This window comes from Ovis canadensis, chromosome 13 (genome assembly GCF_042477335.2).
Source record: "Ovis canadensis isolate MfBH-ARS-UI-01 breed Bighorn chromosome 13, ARS-UI_OviCan_v2, whole genome shotgun sequence".
Lineage (NCBI taxonomy): Eukaryota > Metazoa > Chordata > Mammalia > Artiodactyla > Bovidae > Ovis > Ovis canadensis.
The window spans coordinates 78,268,136-78,287,628 of record NC_091257.1 but is presented as its reverse complement, the minus strand read 5'-3'; the positions used below and the strand labels follow the sequence as shown (position 1 = coordinate 78,287,628).

The following is a 19,493-nucleotide window of genomic DNA, read 5'->3' as shown; positions in this document are numbered from 1 at the left end:
AAATATTTTATTATCAATCAACTTTAATTGATTGGTAATGGCTACCATGGACTTACCAGGTGGCTCAGTGGGTAAGGAATCCACCTGCCAGTGCTGGAGACGTAGGTTGGGTCCCTGAGTTGGAAGGATTTCCTGGAGAAGGAAATAGCAACCCACTCCAGGATTCTTGCCTGGGAAATACCATGGACAGAGGAGCCTGGCAGGCTACAGTCCATGGGTTTGCAGAGTCAGGCTGAAGGACTAAGTTCAGGCACAAATATAATAGAAGTTCAAGTTCTGTTTTGACGTGGCATCTCCAAAGTCTCAGCATCCACTTACTTCTGTTTTATTGGTCAGCCTTTTGGAGTATGGCTCATATTCTCCTGGTCAAGATGGTGCTCCACCGGTCTGTGTTTCAGCTAGCTCAACCCTGTGAGGGGAAAAGGCAGGGAAAGGAAGGGTGTGCCCCCCTTTTTAATGGGCAGGACTTGGTAGCCTAACACACCTCTTTTGTTCTCATCCTATTGGCCAGACTTGGTCACATGGGCACTTATAGCTGCAAGGGAACCTGGAAATTGAAGTCTTAAGTTGGAAGGTTATCACTATTTTGGAGGAAAATTGGCAGCCTCCACCACAGGACTATCTCACGCAGCCCCTCCTTTTAGCAGATGAGAAGACTGAAGAGAGAGAGGCAAACAAGGGGACAGTGGGGAAGCAGTTCTGTCTCCTGACTCCTGTCTTGGTGCTTGCTCACTGCCTTGTTGCAGTTGTTGCCCATTCTCTTTAAGTAGTCATTTTGAAACTCTAAACACTTATACTTACGGGGTTAGAACTTAGTCATGTGGCCATACCTAGCTGCAAAGGAGGCTGTGAAATGTAGTCCACCAGGTGTCCATGGGTCTATGAATAAGAAAGGTGAAAGGATGACTGTTGGCCTGCATCCAGGATTTTCTACCATGTAGCCCTGTCAGAGACGTTAGCCTAGAGGAGGATAGTGATGTCAAAGTGTGTGTGTTAGTTGCTTAGTTGTATCCGACTCTTTGTGACCCCATGGACTGTAGCCCGTCAGACTCCTCTGTCCACGGAATTCTCCAGGCAAGAATATTGGAATTGAAAAAAAAGACAAAAAAAAAAAGAGAATACTGGAGTTGATAGCCATTCTCTTCTCCAGAGGATCTTCCTGACCCAAGGATCCAACCTAGGTCTCTTGCATTGCAGGCAGATTCTTTAATCATCTGAGCCACCAGGGAAGGGGAGTGGACATAAATTAAAATTTGATGAATTAGTGACAGTTGTTACATGTGGTACATGGGAGCCCACGTCATGGTGGTAACTGCTGACCTCTCCCCTAACCAGTCAAGTACATGAAAGAGGTCTCACCATATTTCAAGAACTCTGCCAGCGGGACCTCGGTTGGCTGGGACTCGCCTCCTGCCTCACCCCTTCAGCGGCAGCCTTCCTCCCCTGGCCCCCCACCCCGGGACCTCCGTGATGCCAAACACATGTCCTTGAAGATGGCATATGTCTCAAGGAGGTGCACCCCTACAGACCCAGAGACCAGGTAAGCCTAGCATAGGGGGCGGCTCAGACAGACGTGCCCTCATGTTAGGTGGTGGGGCCAAAGGAAAGATCCCTTGTGTTGCAAGTGACAAGCACAATGCCCAAACGCAGTAGGTGCTTAAGCAATGCTTGTTGAATGGAGACAAGAGTGAAGTTATGGGGATGATGGTGTGCTTTTCTTCTCTCTTCTTCCTCTGGGTAGTTCACATCTCAGGAGGAACTTGGTCTGCAGAGGAGTCCTGGATTCCAGTCTTGGTTCTCCTTGAACTGGGCCCTTTTCCTCACTAACCTTGAGATTCTCCCTTATGAAAGAAGGATATCAGACTCAGTGATCCCCTCAAGTCTCTTCCAACTCTGCCGAGGTTCCAAGATACCTGGTAACTTTCACTCAAGGCCATGGAAGGTTACCATCCCTCACATCTGAGCAGCCCTTGACATTGATGATAAGATTGATACTAGCCAGCATTATTGAGTACTTATCATGCACAATTGAATTTAACTCTCACAGCAGCCCTGTGAGCAGAGTCCTATTGTTTCACCCTGCTATTGTAGATGAGGACAGAGGGAGGAAGTAACCTGCCCAAGATCACACAGCCAGGAGGAGAATGGAGCTTGCCTCATTCCAGGTAGCCTTCTCAGCTTCAGAAGCTACTTGAGTGATGGCAGTGGTGAATGCAGTCCAGTTGATCAAATGTGCAGCATTGGGGCGGGGGTAAAAGGCCTGTGCTCTGGGTGCTAATTACAGCAGAGGTTTAATGCCCAGTCAATGCCCAAATTGGCCAGGGAGGTCTGATTAATGTCCAGCATTCAGACCTCCCATCCCTACTTGATGCCCTAGCCCCAGCCTCGCCCATGAGGCAAGAACTAGTGATTCACAGGTTACTTACAGGTGCTCCACTTAGGGACCTTTTGTGTTGGGTGAGGGTGAGGTGGTATCAATCCTTCCTGCGACTCATAGAACTTTAGGTTAGTTATGGTTCCCAGCCTGATCCCAGACATCACCTGAAGCATGTGTGTATTTGTATTTCCATGTATGTGTATGTGTGGATGGCATGTAAATGCAAGTGTTTGTGTGTATATGTGAGCATTTGCACAGGCAGGGATGTAGGTCTGTGCATATGTGTTTGTATGTTTTTGTGTTAATATCCATATGTGTATATGCATGTATGTACATGTGCTTGACCTGTGCACACATGTGTAACTTGACTATAACTGGGGTTCCATATCAGCACAATATCCTAGTCAAAGGAACACCATTCGGTAACCAAAGCATAATGAACAACACTTTTACTTAGTGTCAAGATTACGTTGGTGTGCAAGCATCAGAAACCCCAACAAGCAATGGCTTAATAAATGAGGAGTTAATTTTCCACATGTTTAAAAAGAAGTCCAAGACTTCCCAGGTGGCACCGTGGATAAGAATACATCTGCCAAAGCAGGAGACGTGGGGACCTGGGTTCCATCCCTGGTCCGGGAGAATTCTACATGCTGTGGAGCAACTAAGCCCGTGTACTGCAGCTAGTGGGTCCAGGTGCTGCAGCTACCGAGGCCCATGTGCCTAGAGCCTGTGCTCCACAACAAGGAGCCCTGCCATGAGAAACCTGAGCACCACAATGAAGAGCAGCGCCTGGTTGCTGCAATAGAGAGAAAACCAGCACAAAGTAATGAAGACCCAGTACAGCCAAAAATAAATACAGACATACATAAAAGAGAAACCCAGCAGTCAGCTATTTATGCTGCTACTGATGGTCAAGAGTACCCTCAAGGCATCAGGCTTCCAGCTTCTTCTTCTGCCATCTTTTACCATTTTTATTAAAAAAATTTTTCTTGGCTGCACCATGAAGCTTATGGTATCCTAGTTCCCAGACAAGGCATTGAACCTAGGCTCTTGGCAGTGAAAGCATGGAGTCCTAATGGCTGGTCTGGCAGGTAATTCCCCTCCTGCCGTTTTTTAGTATGGATTTTCTTCTTCTTGGAAATAGCTTGGTGCCTGCACCTCTATGCATGTGTCCATATTCTAGACAGGGAGAAGGCAAAAGACAAAGGAATTGTTTCCCTGGTATTTTGTTCTATCACTGCATAAACAGCCATCCTAAAATTTAGTGGCTTAGAAGATAGCACGTTTAATATTTTTCACAGTTCTGTAATCTGGGCTGTCTTAGCCAGGCAGTTCTTCTGTTCCTTGTGCCATCTGCAGGGGCTACAAATCCAAGAGAGCTGGTTCACCTATGTGCCTGCTTCCTCAGCAGGGGTGGTTGGAACAGCTGGCGGCTGGCTAAGCATTCCTCTTTTTGTAGGGCTTTTCCACGTGGCTAGCTTGTTTTCCCTCTCAGCATAGGTGACCTTGGGGTAGTTGGATTTCGTGATCGCTTAGGAATGCCAAAATGGCACTTCTGCCACATTTTGTTTGTCAAACCAAGTCGGAAGGTCAAGGAGAGGAGAAATAAACTTCACCTCTCGGTGAGAGAGTGCATATAGGGAGAGATGAGTTTGGTGGAGGCCATCTTTGGAAACGAACGGCCCAGCTAGGAACACTTCAGTTGGGAAGGGACTTCGCTTTCTATTTCAACAGTCAGAATTGGATTGATGGCCAGTGCTAGCTGCAGGGGAGATCTGTAGTGGAGGAAGGCAGAGGTGAAGGCATTGGAATGGATATGTGCAAGCCATTCTCCAGTTTCTGCCCCACTTCACTGGTTACAGAAATTCCAAAGGGGAGTGAATCTTTAAAGCCCCACAGAACTTTCGAAGGTCCTTTCCCTGCCACTGACTCCTCTTGGACCTCCTTGAGACCTTCCCCTTACACTTGCCTGTGTGGCTTTTTGTCTCCCCACGCTTTCCCTTCACCATACCCTGGCTTTTTCTTTTCTTTTTTAACCATACAGTGTGCCTTGTAGTGGTGCTTCCCTGGTGGCTCAGTGGTAAAGAATTGACCTGCTGATGCAGGAGACACAGGTTCCATCTCTGGGTCGGGAAGATCCCCTGGAGTAGGAAATGGCAACCCACTCCAGTATTCTTGCCTGGAAAATTCCATGGACAGAGGAGCCTGGCTGCCTACAGTCCATGGGGTCTCAAAGAGTCAGACATGACCCAGTGACTAACACAATTACTACTACTACACTTTTGAGTGTGTGTATTTGTGTGTATATGCCTGTATGTGTGTTGGAGAGAGAGATGTAGTCTCTTATCCCAAGATAAGATAAGATAGATAAACCCCATGAGGCCCAACAACTGTGGCCAGAGCCCAGGAGCGGGAGTTGCTCCTGATTCTTTCATGGACATCCCCTGTGGTTTCCTCTGGTTTTGTGGTAGATGGGGGTTCCTTGGCTCAAGTTTTAGCATTGGGCACCTGTCCAGTGGGACTCCCCTCTACCTCACTTGCGCCTGCAGGTATCTGGAGATCTGCTCGGCTGATGGCCGGGACACCCTCTTCCTGAGGGCCAAGGATGAGGCTAGTGCCAAGTCCTGGGCGGCTGCCATCCAAGCCCAGGTCAACACTCTGACGCTCCGGGTCAAGGATGAGCTGCAGGCGCTGCTGTCAGCCACCAGCACAGCCGGGAGTCAGGACATCAAGCGGATAGGCTGGCTGACTGAGCAGGTGCCTGCCGGGGCCCCGGGGACCCCTCCTCCCCTCTTCCCCTCTCCCAGAGGCGACCCCAGTTCCATTTCCCCTCACTGCCTCACCCCGCCCTGGCCCTCTCACCTCTCTTCTCCCCTCCCTGTCCCCTCTCACTGGTGCCTTGCCTCCTGCAGCTGCCCAGTGGGGGCACGGCACCCACCTTGGCCCTGCTGACCGAAAAGGAGCTGCTCCTCTACAGCTGTCTCCCCCAGACCCGTGAGGCCTTGAGCCGGCCGGCGCGTACTGCCCCCCTTATCACCACCAGGTATTTGCGGGTAGGGCAAGCCTGTGTGTCCCACCCAGAGCTTGTGGGGGCGATGCTCTAGATGGACCTCAGAAGCTGGGGACTCCAGCCCCATTCTACGCTGAGTTATTCCCCAGGTGGCCTGAAGCAAGTCCCTGCCCAGTCTGGGCCTTGGTTTCTTCATCTATAAAATGGGGCCTCAGAACAGAAGGATATGAGGTCCTATCAGTCACTCACTCATTGACACCTGCTCTGTCCAACCTGGTGCTGCCTGGTTCAGATGAAAGACAGTCCCCAGAGGTCTCTGTCCTCAGGGAGGACCCAGCCTGGTGAGGAGACTGGCCTGGGAACAGCCTTTACAATGCAGAGTGTAGGAACCGCTTAACTCTACCTGGCCTGCAGGTGGGGGTGGTGCAAGGCTTCAGGTAGAAGATGACATATGAGCTGGACTTTGGCAGATGGGTAGAAATTTGCTATTTAAGGAAGAGTGGAGAAGCATCTTACACAGAGGGAACAATATAGTCAGAGGGACAGAAGCATGAAGAGCTCTCACAGCTTCACAGAGCTCACTGAGTGTGCTGTAACCAGGGTGTAGACTCTGTCTGGGAAGTGGAGAGAAAGAAGGCAGGGAGTTGGCAGGCCCTGATCTTGCAGAGCTTCTGTTGCGTGGATAAGGACTTTTAGCTTTATCTTAAGAGCTGTGGCAGACAGAGTGAGAAGAGTTTTAACCTGAGAGTGAGGTGTCTCGTCGGGTCCTGTTTTAAAAAGGATCTGTGTGGCTGCCATGCAGAAAATATACTGGAGGAGGGGGATGGGAGCAGTTACGCTGGAGAGACAGTGGAGGTGGGTAGAGACAGCAGATGGAGAAGAAAGGCCGCATTTGCATTGGAAACACATGGTGGGAAAATTAACCAGGCTTCGTACTTGCCAGATGGGGAGGGTGAGGGAGGTGTCCTGATGAATGGATGAACGGGAGTTTTAGAGCTGGTGTCTGGGTGGGCAGTAGGAGTGAGGGTGGGAGTGCAAAGGGAGGGGGTTGGATCAAGATGTTGAGTCCAAAGTGTTGGTGGGGGGCGGGTAGGTAGGGAGCTTGGGTAGGAAACTGGGGAACTTGTGAGTCTGTTGCTTAGGGCTGCCAAGTAGGAGACTGGGCATCAGAAACAGCTCCAAGGGGGAACTGAAGCTATAAGAGAAAGCTTGTGGAGTGAGGACCAAAGAGGGCGAAGGTATAGAACTCTGGGGTCTGCTGCCCTGAGAGGGCCAGTGAACTGCCCAAGGTTACGCAGCAAGTGGGAGTCAGGCTGTGAGGTGTGGGCCCTTGTTGCTCATGCCTCCTCACTCCAGGCTGTATTCCAGCACACGTGTCAGGAGCCTGCTGCCTACTAGGGATGAGCAGGTCATGAACGTTCTACCTAATCAAGTGATTCATTAATTCAGGCCACAAATGTTTACTAAGCACCTACTTTGTGCCAGGCATTGTTTTAGTTTCTGAGACTATAGAGGTGAACAAGGTAGACAAACATTTGTGCCCTAGATGATATTCTAGAGAAAAAAGCAATCAAAAGCCAACTGTAACAGTGAAAAGTAAGTGTAATTTCTGGTACCATAAGGAAAAGTGTGGCTAGTGAGTGATAGGGGAGAGTGCCATTTTATTTTTTGGCTGTGTGGCATGTGAGATCTTAGTTCCCTAACCAGGGATCAAACCTGGGCCCCCTGAGGTGGAAGCGCAGAGTCTTAACCACTGGACCGCCAGGGAAGTCCTGAGGTGTCATTTTAGGCAGAGAAGTCAAGGAAGGCTTCTCAGAGGAGCTGGCATTTGAGCAAAGGTCTGAAGGAGATAAGGGAGAAAGCAATGCAGATAATCAGGGAAAAGTTTGCTGGGCAGAGGGAACAGCAGAGGGGCTGAGGCAGGAGTGTGCTTGGCGTGATTGAAGATGCTAGAGTGGCTGGAGCTGAGGGGGCCAGGAGGAGGGTGGCAGGAGATGGTCTCCTGTGACTCCATCAGTGACCGTCTGGAGGTCCTATTCCCCCACTGGGTGGAAAAGGAGTCGCAGGGCCCCTTCCCAGGTCACTGCTCCCTTGGCCCAGAACTATTTCCCCGCTGCCCGGGGCCTCATGCTTAGCACTCTGCCCCCTGCCCCCAGGCTGGTGCACTCAGGCCCCTCCAAGGGCTTGGTGCCCTACGATGCAGAGCTCTCTTTTGCCCTGCGCACGGGCACGCGCCACGGTGTGGACACTCACCTGTTCAGCGTGGAGTCACCGCAGGAGCTGGCTGCCTGGACCCGCCAGCTGGTGGATGGCTGTCACCGGGCCGCTGAGGGTGTGCAGGAGGTGTCGACAGGTGGGCTGGGTGGATCTGGGAGTGCCTTTTTGGTAATGAGCCGCTTGTCCCCAGGGGCATTCAAGTTTCCTTCTTTAGGATGCTTCAGGAGGGGGATCAAGAGTGGGATTTGGGGTCTCCGAGGGCCCTCTGTTTTGGATGTGCAGGTGTCCTGGAAGGTAGTGAGACTTGTTTCCCAGGGGTTTTCCTGTCCTGGCTTTGTGACTCTGCTGGTGAGGATATGAGAGGTGGCACTTGGGGTAGGGCTGCCAGAAAAAGTACAGGACACTCACTTGGATTTGAATTTCAGGTAAATAGCAAATAGTTGTTTAATTGGAGGAGATCCAAATTACCCATTGCTTATCTGAAATTCCCATTTAACTGGGCAAGAAGTCTGTAGGCATCTAAAGTCTCCAAAGGCCAGGCTTGGTGGGCCTACCTTCACAGGGAGTGGGCCTCCTGTTCAAGGCGGAGTTGAAGATTCCCCTGTCCTCCTTTGGTGCTGCTGGCTGTGGGTCTGGGAGTGGGGTATAGGTTTTCTGCCCACTCATCCTTCTGTGTTTTAGAGTGTGGGGGACTCTCTACAGGGTGGATGTACAAATGGCATGACAGACAGTGAGCTTCCCACCCCCGGTGGCATTCAAGCCCCACTTTGGGGGCTGCCAGTGGGGACTGGAGGGAGGGCTTGCAGTCTCTGAGGTGTCACTGCGCCCGTGCCCGTGCCCTCCCCACAGCCTGCACGTGGAATGGCCGTGCCTGCAGCCTCTCCGTGCATATCGACAACGGCTTCACACTGTGGGCGGCGGAGCCAGGTGCAGCCCGAGCCGTGCTGCTGCGTCAGCCCTTTGAGAAGCTGCAGATGTCCTCAGACGATGGTGCCAGTCTCCTATTCCTGGACTTCGGGGGCGCTGAAGGCGAGATTGTGAGTGGAGGGGGTCGAGGGGTGATGCTCTCCTGGAGGCCAGGCTGGGTGGGCTCCTGACCCTTCTCTCTGTTCACCCCGTAGCAGCTGGACCTGCATTCGTGCCCCAAAACCATGGTGTTCATCATCCACTCCTTCCTCTCGGCCAAGGTCACCCGTCTGGGGCTCTTAGCCTAGAGGTGGTCAGATGCATTAGCCGTGAAGAGGGAGTGTCCACCACATGGCCTGACCTGGCCCTCCGCTGATTGCCTGCTTGCTGCTGGGCTGAGGGAAGGGAGAGGAGAAGAGCAAGAAGGCGGAGACCCAGCTTAGGACACAGCGGATCCCACCAGTGATGGGGGAGTGTCCCTGCAGCTCCCCCCATCCCCACCAGTGCCTTTCGTGGAGAGATATTTTGTGTACACAGAAGCCATTCCGAGTCTAGTATGTGCCCCTATGGGGATCCTGACCCCAGCTAACAACTGCTGGCCCTCCTAGAGGCCCCTAAACTGTCCCCAGAGGCCCCACCTGAAGCTGGAGCTCCCTGGGGCCCACGGTGAGAGACAGAGAAGACTTTCATTCATTTCTCCCCTCATGCTCCACCACCTTGGGGCACCAGGTTCTTCTCTTCAGCCTCTCTCTCCTCCTTACTCATGGATAAATAAACAGCCTGTGAGCACATAGGTAGCCTGGCCCAGTGTCTGTGGTTTGTGCCTTGGCCTGTGGGTCCTGTGGTGGCCCTTGTAGTCCCAAGATGGACCAGACCGAAGACTGGAGTCCCTTTCCTTAGAGAAGAACAGACCTTTAACCATAGGGTGAAAAAAGAGTCTATTGGTTATCTACTATTGCAGAACAAATGACCCCCACATTTAGCAGCTTGAAACAATGAACATTTATTATCTTCCAAGTTTGGTGAGTTAGAAATTTGAGAGGGGCTAAGCTGGATTGTTTCTGTCTCAGGATCTTTCATGAGGTTATCATCAAGGTGTCAGTTGTACTCATCTGAAGGCTAGACTGGGGTCAGAGGATTTGTTTTCAATATTTCTAACTCATGGCTGTCGGCAGGAAGCCCTCATTCCTCACCATAGTCACCTCATTATGATAATGTGGCTGGCTTCCCCCAGAGTGAGTGACACAGACGAGAGAACCAAGAGGAATCCACTGTGCCTCTTATCACCCAGTCTTGGACGTCACATACTGTTATTTTTGCTCTATTCATTAGAAGTGAGTCACTAATCCCAGCCCACTCTCAAGGGGAGAGGAATTAGGCTCTACCTCTTGAAAAAAGGAATGTCAAAGAATTTGTGGACCTATTTAAAAACCATCATTGAGAGCCTCTGGCCTGTTTCCTGCAGAAGAGAGGATGCTTGGTGTGTGCTTCTTGGAATGTTTCTTTGGAAGCTGTACCAGGCAGCTGGCTACATATGAGCCTTACTTGCTTGCATTGTCCAGAAAACCACCATGACAACAGTAATTGTAGCGTACATTCAGAGAGTGCTTGCTATCTGCTCAGCACTGTGCATGCATTTCCTTATGGGGTCCTCACCACATACCTATGTGGTGAGCACAACAATCCCCATTTCACAGGTAAGAAAACAAGGCTCAAAGAGGGAGAGACACTTGCCCAAAGTCACACACTTATGAAATTCTGAGCTTGGATTCAAACGATGTCTTTCTGACTTCTGACCGCTTGTTCACCTTAGAGACTTTCTGGTCCTGCACTATCCACTAGAAATATAATGCAAGCCACATATGTAATTACTAATTTTCCAGTAGCCACCTTTTAAAAAGTAAGGAAAAAATAGATGAAGATAATTTTAATAATATGCTTTATTTAACCTAATAGAAGCAAACTGTTAGAACTTCAGTACATAATGTACAAATTCATTAATGAAACGTTTTGCATTCTTTTTCTCATAGTAAGCCTTTGAAATCTGTGTATTTTATACCTACATCTCTATTCAGAGGTCAAATTTTCATTAGAAACCTTTGATTGGTATTTTCATAAAATTTACAGTTGAAAAAATTAGATTCACATAATCAAGTTATTTCCAAATATACCAAAGTTTTCCAATAACTGAATTGAGTATTGGTGTTTAAAATTAATCAGAATGGAATTAAGTTCCGTTTCTCACTCACACTACCTGCATATCACATGCTCAGTAGCCATATGTGGTTAGTAGCTACTGTATTAGACTAAGTAGTTCTGAGCACCCACATGAGGAAATTGAGGCCCACATGAATTCATGTAACAAGCCAGAACCAGAGCTGGTCCTAGAAACGTGGGGAAATGCAGGTAAGCAGAGATATTCCAGTTTTGCCCACCTCAATCTGCCCACTGTCAATCCACTGTTTATTCAAGAATTATATAATGCACACCTAGTCTGTGTTAATCCTTGGGGCCAGGAGCTGCTTTGCTGGGAGCAAGACTGACAGGTCCCCATGTGCAGGGGAAAGAAATTCAGCAGAAGCTCTCACAATCAAATGTGTGACTCTGATTGGGTAGACACATGGAAATATCAGAGAGGCCAGCTGGGACCTGACCTGCTCTGAGGGTGAGGGCAGGTTTCTCTAAGGAGGAGACCTGAAGCTGATGTGCATCTGAAGGAGCATGCTAAAAATCAGACAACCCCAATCTCTCTTGCCCTAGAAACAAGCATTTATTTTCATGCTTCTGGGGCTGCATGTTGACTGCAGTTTGACTCTTAGAAGCTGGGCTTGGCTGGGTGGCTTCGGTCCAGGCTGTGGGTTGGGCTGAGGTCTACTCTATGTTTTTCCTTCTGGACCCCAGGATGAATGAGCATCAACTCCCAGGGCAGTATGAGACAGTATGAAATCTGTTATGCATGCATGCGTGCGTAGTCACTTCAGTAGTTTCAAACTCTTTGTGATCCTATGGACTGTAGCCTGCCAGGCTTCTCTGTCCATGGGATTCTCCAGGCTAGAATACTGGAGTGGGTTGCAATACCTTCCTCCCGGGGATCCTCCCAACCCAGGGATCAAACCTGCATCTCTTACGTCTCCTGCATTGGCAGGTAGGTTCTTTCTTACTAAGGCCACCTGGGAAGCCCCTGAAATTTATTATGGAATGCTTCAAACTTCTAAAATCCGGGTTTGTTTTTTCCTCACTGCCCCCAGACACCACATTGGCCCAGGACTCCACAATCACTGGACAGCTGCCACAGCTCCCAGATGATCCACTTATTTGTCTCCTCACTCTCCTTCCCTCAGTGCAGCGTATTTTCCACACAACAGCCACTTTATATGCAAAGAAAGTGAAAGTCAGCAGGGATGACTAACTTGGCCATGGCTATCATAAGCATTGGAGCCTTAATGTGAACTCAGCCAGTCTGACTTTGAACTAGTCAGTCAATGATAATAGGGCTTTTGAATCAGACTGGCCTGTGGGTGGATTCCAGTTCTGCCATATATTCGTTGTGTGAGCTTCAGCACATGACTACCTATTTGTATTTTCAGTTTTCTCACCTTAAAAATGGACCAATAATAGCCTCATAGACTTCTAATTAGGTATCAAAGAGATTAGTTGTAACAGGGGTTGTCAGGGCCCCCAGAGTCTTAGTAATTCAAAGTGGCTGGAGCCATTGTCTGCATCTTATAGTCAGAGGGCTTTCTCCCAAACCACAGCCTCCACATTAACATATATAAGAGTATACTTCCACCATGGCTGCTAGTATATAACTACCCCTTCGGGTGAAATAATTCTGAGATCTGTGTTTTACTGTTTCCTAGATCTCTGCAACAGAATTAAGATTCAGATGCCCACTTCAGTAACTGGCTTGGTAACATGTTCTTTATTGGATGTCTTCCCTTCTCTGTCTCCTTTTGTGACTACCTTATCAGTGTTTTCTGAGATCACCTGCATGCACTCAAATCCTTTTTTCAAGGTCTGCTTCCGGGAAACTCAAACTAATACATAAAGCAGTCATTTATTCATTCAACGCGTACTTATTAAGCCATAAAATGAGTCAGACTCTGTGCTAGATCCTGGGGATATTGCAATGAACAAGACAGATTGTGTTCCTGCTCTCAGGGAGCTGAACGTCTAGGAGCTAGGCAATGCTAAGCAAGCAAATAATGCTATCATTATGGATAGTGACAAGTATTGTGAAGAAAATGATGTGATTAAGAAAAAAGAAAATGATGTGATAATAATGGGATCATTTTAAGTGGGATGGTCAGAAAAGGTCTCTCTGGAGAGCTGGTATTTAAGCTGAGACATGAAGGACGAGAAGGCACCAGCCTTGAAATAGTCTGACGGAACATCCCAGAAAGAAGCTAGTTAATACAAAGGCTCTGAGATAAATAGGTGCTTGGGGTATTGAAGAAGCAAAATAAAATTATGTAGTTGAAGTGTATTCAACTAGAGAGATCATGCTAGGAAAAAAAAGAAATAAATGGGTTGGAGAAGTAAAAGAAAGCAGTAGCTAGATCATGCAGGTCCTAGGACACAGTAGGAAATTTAGATTTTATTGCAAAGGCAATGACAAGCCATCAGGAATTTTCAGCAGAAGAGTAATGTGATCTGATTTTCCTTTTTTTTTTTTTTTTCCTGCGGGGCTTTTTTTTCCTTTCCAGCTTTTGGGATCTTAGTTCCTTATCAGGGATCCAGATCCAACTCTAGCCCATCGCAGTGAAAGGGCAGAGCCTTAATCACTGGACCGCCAGCGAATTCCTGTGACCTCAGGATAAAAACGAATATATTCCCTTAGGCTCTGTGTGGGATATAAGTCAGTAGGAGACTAGGTTAAAGACAGGAGCAAGGAGACCAGTTAGGCGATAGCAGCCGTTTCTGATGAGATAATGGTTGCCTGAGATAGAGTTGCAGCAGGGGCAGAAAGGGAGGATAGAAAGTGACAGATTGGAGACATTTTGGACTTAGAGCTGACAGAACTTTCTGACTGCAGAGACTGAGGAGGAAGAAACAAAAATGAGTTTCTCTTAGTGCAACTGGGAGGATGCTTGGGTCTGAGATGGGCAAGACTGGGCAGACACAGGTTTTGGTTGAGGATGTGTGTGTAGAAATGACGAATTCTGTATTAAGTTAGAGGCGGTCGATAGGTACCCAAAGGGAGGTGCCCCATGGACAGTGGAACTCTGGGTCTGTGACTCCAGCAGGGGCGGCAAGAGGGGGTGGTCTCTGCTGGAAACATGAATTGCCAATTATTTATAGCGCAGCGCTGTCCAACAGAAACAAAAAGTGAGCCACGTAAATAATTAAAAATTTCTCAGTAGCCATAGTTAAAAAAGAAAAAAAAAAAGGAAAAAGAAACAGTTGAAACTAACTTAAATAATATACTTAGCCCAATAGGTCCTAAATATTATCTCAGCACGCAATTCATGGGGTTGCAGAGTCGGACACGACTGAGCGACTGAACTGAACTGAATCAATATAAAAATTATCGATGAGACAGTTGGCCTTCTTTCTTCGACATTCAGTGTGTGTTTTACACTTAGAACATAGCTAACGCGCACTCGTTATGTTTCAAGCGCTCCGTTGCCATATGCAGGTTAGGGGTTACCACTTGGTTCAGGGCAGCAGAGGAGGATTTTCAAAGCCAGAACCTTAGGCGCACCCCGGACACTATAGACGACGCACTTCTGCCGGACGGAACACCCCGGACCGAATTTGCGGCGGAACGGAAGTTGCGTGTATCCGCGCGCAGCCGCAGACGGACGAGCCGGGAGCTTGCTGGTTGAGAGGACGGACAATCCACGGCTGGAAGCTGGGTAGTCGGGCTGCGGAAGGTGAGCGGCGCGCGTTTAAGGTGCCCGGCGCCCTCGCCTGTGGCCCATGACTGGAGCTAGAGGGGCCACGGTGCCCCGGGAATGCTCAGTGTCCAAGGGGAGAATGGGGCGGTGGTTATGGCGCGCGCCCTGGAGTCACCCTAGCATTCTCACCCTAGCTTCGCTGCCTATTCGTTTGTGACCTTGAACAAGTCACCTCTCTTCCCCTTGAACCTTAGCTTTATCACCTGTGAAAAAGTGGGGATGATAGAACCTGCCTCACAATTGCTGTGAAGATCAAATACGGTAATCCGTGGAAAGCGCCTCGCACCGCCTATCACGTTGTAATCACCCAGTAAAAGGTTTGGGATGCTTTATTGTTAACTTATGTTGACAAGAGGCTACCGAAATCGTTGACATCGCTTTTGTCAACTACAAATTAATGTAGCGCCGCACAGAGGCGCCTACATTGTGCTATGTAAGCATTTTATTTGTATTACCACATTTCATCCTCACAAAAGACATGGAGATAGATGCTGTGATAGGTCACTATTATTCCTATTTACATATGAGGAAATGGAAGGTCCCAAAACGTTGGTTGCAGGTGCCGGAAGTTACCTGGTGAAGCAGTTGGGTCAGACTCTTAAGACCTTAATCACAATGTTCTATATCCACCATCAGGGAAGTGGCCTTGCTGCAGTCCATGGTATCTCAAAGAGTCTGAACACTGAACAGCAACAACAACAACAACAACAACAACATCCATCAACAAAGGAGGTGTGGGGTGCAGAAGTGCGGTTATCGAAGACTTAGTGTATGCAAAGTTAGGTTTTGATATCATTAATTCTCAGCTCTTTGAGAGGTAGGTATTACCTTTTCCTTATTTAACAGAGGTGGAATTGGTGACTCAGATAGGTATTTGACTTGCCCAGGGTCACACAAGTAAGGGGCAGAAACAGGTGACTTAAAAGCTCACACTGAAAGTCTGCTATTCCCTGTCACTTGAAAGTAGGTTGGCATTGCTCCTAAGTGCTGGTAGCATGTACGTTAGGTGATCAGATTGGAGAATTAACAAGCCCCATCTGTCTCATTTTATATGTACAGCACCTGCCATGTTACTAGAATGGGAGATACTAAGGATGTAGAAATGAATGAGATTTGTTTCCTTCTTTCAGGGACCCCCGGCTTATAAGGGATAAGCAGCAATTAACAGCAAGGTGTGATGAGTCTTGTGATAGTCAGAAGAAGTCTTTGGGAACCCAGAGGAGGACCGCTAGACTTTGGCGGTAGTGGCCTGAAAAGGCTTCCAAGAGGAAGTAAACTAAAAGTAGTGTAGGAGTTGGTTAAGTCAGTTGAGACAAGATGTACCATTCAGAGAAGCCAGCACGTGTAAAAGTCTAGAAGCTGATGAAGATCAGTACAAAGATGTCTGATGTGGGTGGAGTGAGGTAGTCAGGCTGGAGATGTGGGGTCCATTAAGACTGTGTTGTGGAAAGCAAGTCTTCTCCTTTTTTATTAATGCTTTGAGTCACCTAGATTCTTTCCTGGGAGGCAGCCATTGTTTCTCACTCTTTCTCAAGATACAGTGTGCATTTACAAATATGTACCTGAATTTTCATGCTTTCTTTCCTACACAGATCTGTGGATGGCCTACTATATCTAGTATAGCACTTTGCTTCCCTGCTTTTGTCATGCAACCTCACTTTCTAACAGTTGCATCTTATTCCATTGTATGGGTGTGGTATGACTTATTTACCAGTCCCCTGTTGATGACGTTTAGATCTTTTCCATTTCTTTGCTGTTAGAAACGCTACTGTATCAAGTATCCTTAGGCATAAACCTATGTATACGCAAGGGTCTATCTGTAGGATAAATACCTAGGAATGGAACTGCTTGGTCAAAAGGTTTGTGTGTGTGTTTTCTTAATTTTTATTGGAATATAGTTGATTTACAATGTTGTGTTAGTTTCAGGTATAGAGCAAAGTGAATCAGTTATACATGTACATATATGCTCTCTTTTAAAAATTCTTTTCCCATATAGATCATTACAGAGTATTGAGTGGAGTTCCCTGTGCTATATGTTGGGTCCTTATTAATTATCTAGGATTTGTGTGTTTGTGATTTTGATGGAAGGTGGCAAAATGGTCACTATAAAGGTTGTGCCATCTTCTGTGCCTCCCAGCCATGTGTGAGAGGGTCTGGGTGAGAAGTTTGAAGGCAGTAATGTGAAACTCTTGGAGGGTAGAAGGAGTCACTGATCAGGCCTATGGTGCCCCCATGTTAGATACTTTCGTTTTGAAGGAAGACAGAGGAAGATGCCCTTAGTAAGTGGTTTTCACAGTGTGGGGAGGCAGTATATCAGGGCGGTTAGGGGCACAGTCTTTGTGGTAATTGTCGTCGTTCAGTGGCATTTGTGTCAGACTCTTTGCGACCACATGGACTACAGTATGCCAGGCCTCCCTGTCCCTCACCATCTCCTGGAGTTTGCCCAAGTTCATGTTCATTGGATTGGTGTTGCCATCCAGCCATCTCTTCCTCTGACACCCTTTTCTCCTTCTTCCCTTGGTCCTTTCCAGCATCAGATACTTTTCCAATGAGTTGTCTGTTCACATCAGATGACCAAAATACTGGAGGTTCAGCTTTATGTTAATTCAGACCTTTGTTTGGATCCCCACCCTGCTGCTTATTGGCTGTGGGAGCTTAGGTAAGTCCTTCACCCTCTCTGTGTCTATTTCCTCCTCTCTGAATGGGGATAATAATAGTGTCTGTTGCCTATGTTACTCAAGATTGCTGTAAAGATTTAAAGAATTAATACGCTCAGAGTCCTTGGAACTGTTTCTGGCTCGCGGTGCTGCTTTGTTATTTTGTCAGGGCTTCTCATTTCATCTCTGTCACTGCTCTGTTTTGAAAATAGACTGCCTGGATTTGCATCTCATCTCTAGCACTTTTTATGATATTTGTCAAGTTGCTTCAGTTTTTCCATCTTTAAAATATTATTAAGGGGACAGTATTATTAAGAGTACATTCTTGGGTTTTTATGAAGATTAAATGTATTAATATATTTCAGATGCTTAGAGCAGTGCCCTGTGTATAGTGCTCAATAAATTTTGGTGATGTCTGTCATTCTCTTGCAGACTGTGGGCTCCTTTAGTGCCATGCATCCTTTACAGTGTGTTCTCCGAGCCCAGAGGTGTCTGAGGCGGGGGCCTTTGGCCTCTGTGTCCTGGCTGCTGCTCAGGACCTGCAGGGCACACAGCAGTGTCCCCAGCTCTGCATGTCCCAGTCCAGAGAGGCAGCAGGAGGATGGAGTTTGGAAGGATTTCAGCTCCAGGCTGGCCACTGGACCGACTTTTCAGGATTTTTTAAGAAGTGCTTCAGTTCCTCCAGAGCAACCGTCTTCTTCAGAAGTGGAGGACCCACCCCCATATCTCACGGTGGATGAACTTCTAGGAAGGCAGAGGAGAGGTTGGTTTAACTTTACTTCTCTTTGGACTTCCTGCTTTACTCCCTTTCAGTGCTCATGGCCTGATTGTTAACAGATCTTTTATAGACCTGGCTTTGGAGTTAACGGGGTTAACTCAGTAGAAGGTTAACCCTCGAGGGTTAACAGAGTAGAAAGGCTCCTAAGTTATGGAATCATCAACCTCTACCAAGCAACAATAATATAAAGAAACGTAACAGTTCTGATACACGCAACTTGCGGGTGGAAGTCCTGGGGAGTCCTCTCTTTGGTTACCTTTGGAAACCCTGCAATCTCTGTTCTGAGTTTTAGATCAAGCTAAGTTACAAGGCAGGTTTCGCAATTGGTGCTATAGAAAATCATTATGCTTAGGCAGAGGTTTTCTTAGAAACATAATGCACTCAGTTAAAATGTGTTAAAATTTGAAAAGACATTAAAAGACAACCAGACCTCTCCCGTTTTGCACTGTTTCAAAAAAAAGCTTCTGTTTATAACTCTTAATGATTTGGTCGCATTCATATGGTGCAAATTACTTATAATATGCTATTTTCATTTAATATTCTTCCACATACCAGTCTTCATAATTAAAAAATTGTTGCAAAATATCACATGCTGTACCATGATGTTTTCCAATTGTTGGGACATTAGGTTGTTTCACAAATTTTTATATTATAAATAACACTATAAGTGCCTTTGTATGTATACACACACAGATACACATATTCACACGTATAGAGATAGTTTTGCTTCTTCAAAAATTTTTTTCTAGAGTAAATGTCTAGGCATTGAATTGGTAAATCGAGGAGCCTGTATACCTCATGACTTCTCAGATTTTTGTAGTCCTTTAAAATTTGTTATTCCCTTCTGTCTCTCCCTGACATAAGTTTCGTGTTTTCTCTTTTTAGACAAAGAAAGGGAGCCAAGGAACATTTAGAAAATTTCCTGATTGTTTATTTTTTAAAAAAATTACTGCTATTTTCTATTGGTTTTCATGTGATTGTCCTTCAGCTCTTTTTTTTTTTTTTTACTTTTTACTTTATTTTACTTTATAATACTGTACTGATTTTGCCATACATTGACATGAATCCACCACGGGTGTACATGCGATCCCAAACATGAACCCCCCTCCCACCTCCCTCCCCACAACATCCCTCGGGGTCATCCCCGTCCACCAGCCCCAAGCATGCTGTATCCTGCCTCGGACATAGACTGGTGATTCGATTCTTACATGATAGTATATATGTTTCAATGCCATTCTCCCAAATCATCCCACCCTCTCCCTCTCCCTCTGAGTCCAAAAGTCCGCTATACACATCTGTGTCTTTTTTGCTGTCTTGCATACAGGGTCATCATTGCCATCTTTCTAAATTCCATATATATGTGTTAGTATACTGTATTGGTGTTTTTCTTTCTGGCTTACTTCACTCTGTATAATTGGCTCCAGTTTCATCCATCTCATCAGAACTGATTCAAATGTATTCTTTTTAAACGCCGAGTAATACTCCATTGTGTATATTGTCCTTCAGCTCTTAACTCCATTTAGAATTTATTTGGGTTTGTGGATTAAAGTGTGTTGGTGGTATAGGGATTGATAGAGGGATTTAGTTTGAAGGGGTTTGCTTGGGTGTGAAATTGATGTTCTTAAAACTTGGTGCAGATGTATTTTAT

General features: G+C 47.0%; 2 protein-coding genes across 4 annotated transcripts in view; both read left to right on the top strand.

The window, feature by feature from the left end:
• Window positions 1-9,312, top strand: part of SNTA1 (syntrophin alpha 1) — a 29,744-nt gene extending 20,432 nt beyond the window's left edge. The window contains exons 3-8 of the mRNA XM_069546921.1: window positions 1,336-1,540; window positions 4,927-5,134; window positions 5,290-5,420; window positions 7,544-7,740; window positions 8,454-8,641; window positions 8,726-9,312. Of these exons, the coding sequence (XP_069403022.1) occupies window positions 1,336-1,540; window positions 4,927-5,134; window positions 5,290-5,420; window positions 7,544-7,740; window positions 8,454-8,641; window positions 8,726-8,818 (1,022 nt within the window). The 3' untranslated portion in view covers window positions 8,819-9,312. The remainder of the gene's footprint in view (window positions 1-1,335; window positions 1,541-4,926; window positions 5,135-5,289; window positions 5,421-7,543; window positions 7,741-8,453; window positions 8,642-8,725) is intronic.
• Window positions 9,313-14,263: 4,951 nt separating this feature from the next.
• Window positions 14,264-19,493, top strand: part of CDK5RAP1 (CDK5 regulatory subunit associated protein 1) — a 35,839-nt gene continuing 30,609 nt past the window's right edge. Inside the window, exons 1-4 of one of the 3 annotated variants that reach the window (XM_069546917.1) lie at window positions 14,264-14,386; window positions 15,047-15,227; window positions 16,942-17,069; window positions 17,500-17,830. In XM_069546917.1, the coding sequence (XP_069403018.1) occupies window positions 17,521-17,830 (310 nt within the window). In that variant the 5' untranslated portion in view covers window positions 14,264-14,386; window positions 15,047-15,227; window positions 16,942-17,069; window positions 17,500-17,520. Of the gene's footprint in view, window positions 14,387-14,969; window positions 15,228-16,941; window positions 17,070-17,499; window positions 17,831-19,493 lie in introns of all 3 variants that reach the window. The other 2 variants (XM_069546919.1, XM_069546918.1) reach the window with 2 other exon arrangements.